Below are 4,882 nucleotides of genomic sequence, written 5' to 3'. Positions count from 1 at the left end.
AGGGAATCGAAAGCGGCTGACGGGGCTACTTCAGGAAGTGGGATAAAGCCCAGCAGGCTGGAAGCTGAGACCTGACCACAGCCCAGAGACCAGGGTGCTCTCTGTTATGACGACTCTACCTGCCCTCTTGAACCAATGGCAAGCTAGACCTGGTTTCCACCTCAACACTTAACTGTGAGAATAGGCTTGACCAACTTTGCAGATGAGGACTAGCACAATAGGTGGGAGTGAAATGAGAAGAAAAATTATGAACAAATCTTACGTTTGCACAGTGGATCCTATAATAAAAGGTTGTTTTATTATAAAGGTTATCAAAGCAGTGTGAAACAACAATTTCTCCAATTAAGATGAAACTCCCAGACAATAGAACATTTTTATTAAACATACATATATAAGAACTACCATATATATATATATATATATACACACACACACACAATAAATACATACATATAAGGTTGTACTTCATATGTATATATTCTTCACGCATTCTTCACAATTATTTATATATAATTATACATTTTAGAGCAACAACCATGCTTGTCTAGGCTTGGTCATTGCACCATGTCAGATGGGCAGTTTACTGAGAATCCAGGAGCGCAGCAGCTCTATCTCTGTTGTGGAGAGCTCATGGTTGAGGCCTGGGATGGACTGGAAGGTGACCTTCATCCCAGCTTTCCTCAGCAGCATGCTGGTCTGCTCACCCCACTCGTGAAACACAAGTTGGTCTGCAGTTCCGTGACACTGGAACAGCTCAGGCAGATGAACTCCTTTATTTTCCACTGCCTGTAGACAACATGTCCATCAGCTCAGAGAGGGCCTCCCTGATGTACTTTTCAGTCTATTAGAAGCTTACTCTGAAGCACTGTTTAATATTATAAAAGGTCATCTAGCTGGTACCTGATACACAATAGAGTCCTTGTTGAGGAAGCTGGACAGAGCAAAGACCCCTGCAACTTCAGGGTGACACCTGTAGGCGAGGTGAAGTGCCATGGCTCCACCCATAGAAAACCCTCCTAAAAACATTTGGAACAAATGTGCCTTTTTCAATGTCCTAATTACCACATACTGGTACAATATGTGTGCCTGTCTGAGGAAAAATAACTATAACTAAACTATATTGGATCTATTTAAGTTATTAACTGAACAACCATGTGCGAAACATCCAGAGAATCTAATCTTCACTGAGCGAGTGTGAGAGAAAAAGCGGGAGAGGAGGGAGGAGGAGGAATGAAAGGCAGTGCTTATTTCCACATCATCAAGCTTATATTTCTCTGGAAAAGGCACTCACACTCAAGCCTGTCCTTAATCTTACACATCTGGGCACAGTTGGGCACTCTGTGCACATCTGGGAAAGTGCACAAGTACCATCAATCTGTCAGGGGAGGCTGGGAGAGTGTTGCAGGGAGGGAGGAGAGGGAGTCAGTTCACATGTTCTTCAGCCATCAGGCGACATGTGTCACTGGAGGGATTCTCTCTTAAGCTGGGCCCTAATCAATGGCTTTATGGCTGTAACAGTTTGTCCAATTATTCCTCCCCCAATAAGACATTTTTTTCACCCTCGCCCCCCTGCTCTAGCCCTTGGGTGGCCTGTTTTGTTCTTGGTGGTTTATACACCAGTTTGGCTTCAAATGTTATCACGTTCATTTTTAAGATATAAAATGTACAGGACAGATTTAACAATGGAATTAGTTAATTAATGGAACTATCTGATAAATTACATAATAATTACACAATACTTTTTATGAAAACTTTGAGCTTATATCACATTATAACTAATATAGCTAAGGATATGAATATTCATATTGCATCACAATGTGATATACAGTATCGTCCAGCTCGAGCTTGGCACAGAGATGCATAGCTGTGGCATGTGCACATTTCTGAAGCGTTTCCCATGGATGGGTATATGGCTGAAAAACATGCACTATAGCATGTAGCTGCCCCCTTGAAAAACTTTTTCCATGGAAAGTTCTGGTGCATGTCAGTCCATCAGCCCTGGAAGTGGACTCTGGGTACAGACCACTTCATTTCTCCAGCATGCCGAGTGACTCCAATGAGTATTTATAGTTAATGACAAAATGTTATGATTTAGGAAGATAATATTTCAGCAGTTTCACAGGAACATGTGGTTTTTGAATCAGTTTCTCTGGAAATGGGTCCAGGGGCTTTTTTGTCCTTCCACACTGTGCTTCTCTTTAAAGGAAAATAAAAAAAATTTACTCACAAACTATTTTGGAATATGTATCTATTGTGTGAGGAGTGGCTGGTTAGTTCACTCCTTCATCATTCTTCACATTTGGGCTCACTTTTGCTGGAAGACCATAGTGGTGACCCCCCCCTCACCCCCCAACCCCCTATGGGAACCTACCTGGATTTTCCTGCTGTGAGTCCCACAGCTCTAGTGCCTGGTGTGTGCACTGCAAAGTGATTTATGTGTGAATTTGATAACACATATATTTCAACATGAAGCTTTACAGAAACCTGAGAATCAATATTTTTCCAGGCCGTTATTGGTAACATATGAAAGGACTAAGAAACTTGATAGGCTGCATTCTTCAGATAAATTGGGGAGATGCTGCCTATTTGGACCGTGGCGGCCCAGGGAGTGAGTGTATGTTCGACCAAAAAACACAAACAGGCTTTAGAAAGTCTTTAGTTATAGGGGATTCATACCTACGATAATCCGGCTTTTGGGGATGCCAGCATGAACCTCATCTTGCACAACAGACCCCAAAGTGGTGCACATAGCCTCGATCGATTCCAGGTGCTCTGGAGAGTCTTGTGAGATCTTATAGCGATCGAACCACACATGTGACAGGGCCCCCTTCATAGGTGTGTAAGGCCTGAGAGGACAACAGAAAGCATTATGTACCGTAGAGTAGTAGCATTAACGTTGCTCTATCACACGCAAATCAGCAAACGTTCATCAGTCATTAAGCATGTCATCGGAGAGCAGGTGGCTTGTTTTGCCGAACGGCCAGTGAGGGAAGGTTACCTTGCCGGCGCTGTAGGGTAAACGACTCTGATATGGGGGAACGCCAAGTGAAGTGTGGCCTGGATCCATGCACGAAGTCCCTGTCCCGTATCTCCTGAGTATCAAGAGATGGCATCATCAGCATCAAGCGATAAGCTTTTTCGACTTCAGCGGAGATGTCAGTGCAATGCGTAGCTTTAAAAATAAGCAGAGCCATCAGAAGAGCACACGCTGCCTCTTACTAATGATGAAAGATGCTCTGGGCTTCAATTGTTCCTGGAAACAAAGTGCCTTTTGTCCACTTGTTTGTTTTCGCTGTAATCAAGCATGACATGCTTCTCCTTTTTATTGTCTCGGTTTTTCTAGTCAGTCTATACAGGAAACTACACCTTCCACTGATTCATGCAAAAAGCCTGCGAGATGTGGGCCTCATGTCCCTAACCTTATTGAAGCACGAACAACAATGAAAACTCAGCTAAATGTATTTTAATATCTACATGGCACCAAAAGCAATGTTAACAGAGACAGGCCAGGCTGGTGTCTGTTGCATCAGGAACAATTCCAGGATACCCCATTCAGAGAATGACTCAAAGCCTACAAATAGCCCACAGTTTTGATAAAGATCCTTTCCAAGGCTGGCTGAATCAATGAAATGTTGTACAATACACACAAACAGTAAGATCTTCTGTTTTACCACCATTGTTTCAATCCATTTGCACTTTTCTCACATTCCCTTATGTGAGATAAAGAAAAGAAGCGAACATATGTTTAAATGGTAAAACAATAGATGACACAAATATATGAAAACATAAATGCACACAAATGTTCCATTATTTATCTGCTGCCAAGTCAAGCATCATGAACAGAACATAAACTCATGCAAAATGTCAGCGGTTATAATTTGATAAACGAGACGCACGGAGACCTGTACTTTAACACGACGGCAAGCCGACGCCGTGACAAGAGAGAGCGGGACACCTGAGCCGTGCAGAAACACGAGCGAAGCCGTGTGCTTCCCGGTTTGGGACACAACGCATCTCTGCAGCTTCTCCACGGCGGCCATGCTGTCGCCGAGTCTCGCGATAACTCGGGAGGTCACGTCTCGCGCTGCGACGTCGACGCGACGCGACGCGACGCGACACACGTCAATATCACGAGATAGTTCTTTTGGCTCGGATAGCCAAAATCTTCTTCTTATTATTATTATTATTCTTTTGCAGCTCTCACAGCACAATTTTTATCGTAGGCACCAGGCACAAAACATAGCACATCTCCATGACCCCCTCTTTCCGTTCATTCACTTTTTTTTTTGCCAGTGCCTGCCTGCACTTTTATCTTTTTCATCTCCTCTTTTTTTCCCCCATTCACTCATAATGGGAAATGTAACCCATCCGCAGTTCCGCACATTTCAACATTTTGACATGAAACACACCTTAACCCGAGTCCTTTTTTTCTATCACTCCATCCTACCATTGACTTCCACGCATTTTACGTAGCAACAGTGGCCACAATTTCAGCCTACCAATCACCAAATATTTCACGTATTCACCAAATTGAGCCAATTCAACCACATTTGACGTCTTTCCCCTCATAGTCCACTCCTCCTTTTCATCCCTTAATCCTTCCTTTAACCCACATGCATTTTACAGAGCAACAACCTCCACATATATTACATATTACGCCACTGTAAAACTTTCAAACACTTTCATAACCTACTTTTACTCATCCATTTTTCCACCACTCCTCCTTTTTATGTTTCCGTCTTCCCGTTGAAGCCCTTTCATTTTACAGTGCAACAATGATAACATTTTCAGTCTTCCAAATAAGATAAATGACATGTCCCAAATGTCACCAAATTTCAAATGACGCATTATGCCCATGTCCCATTAGCATTGTAGCATTAGC

The 4,882-nt window shown here is 42.9% G+C and overlaps 1 protein-coding gene across 1 annotated transcript; it reads right to left on the bottom strand.

The window, feature by feature from the left end:
• Window positions 1-359: 359 nt before the first annotated feature.
• lyplal1 (lysophospholipase like 1) lies at window positions 360-4,051 on the bottom strand. Its single transcript, XM_028980838.1, has 5 exons — window positions 3,956-4,051; window positions 2,999-3,092; window positions 2,677-2,846; window positions 901-1,016; window positions 360-786 (listed from the first exon to the last, which is right to left on the bottom strand). The coding sequence occupies exons 1-5, from the start codon at window positions 4,038-4,040 to the stop codon at window positions 568-570; spliced, it is 684 nt and encodes a 227-aa protein (XP_028836671.1). The 5' UTR covers window positions 4,041-4,051; the 3' UTR covers window positions 360-567.
• Between the last annotated feature and the right edge of the window lie 831 nt (window positions 4,052-4,882).

Source organism: Denticeps clupeoides, chromosome 5 (assembly GCF_900700375.1).
Source record: "Denticeps clupeoides chromosome 5, fDenClu1.1, whole genome shotgun sequence".
Taxonomy (NCBI): Eukaryota; Metazoa; Chordata; class Actinopteri; order Clupeiformes; family Denticipitidae; genus Denticeps; species Denticeps clupeoides.
This window is presented reverse-complemented; position numbering and strand designations above follow the sequence as displayed.

Bases quoted from the DNA above. Each gene is read 5' to 3' on its own strand.
- lyplal1 (XM_028980838.1), bottom strand. From the start codon at position 4,040: ATGGCCGCCGTGGAGAAGCTGCAGAGATGCGTTGTGTCCCAAACCGGG. The intron at 3,093-3,955 runs GTGTCCCGCTCT...CTTGATACTCAG, and splicing joins CGTGTTTCTGCACGGCTCAG to GAGATACGGGACAGGGACTT. The intron at 787-900 runs GTACCAGCTAGA...TGTTGTCTACAG, and splicing joins AGGACTCTATTGTGTATCAG to GCAGTGGAAAATAAAGGAGT.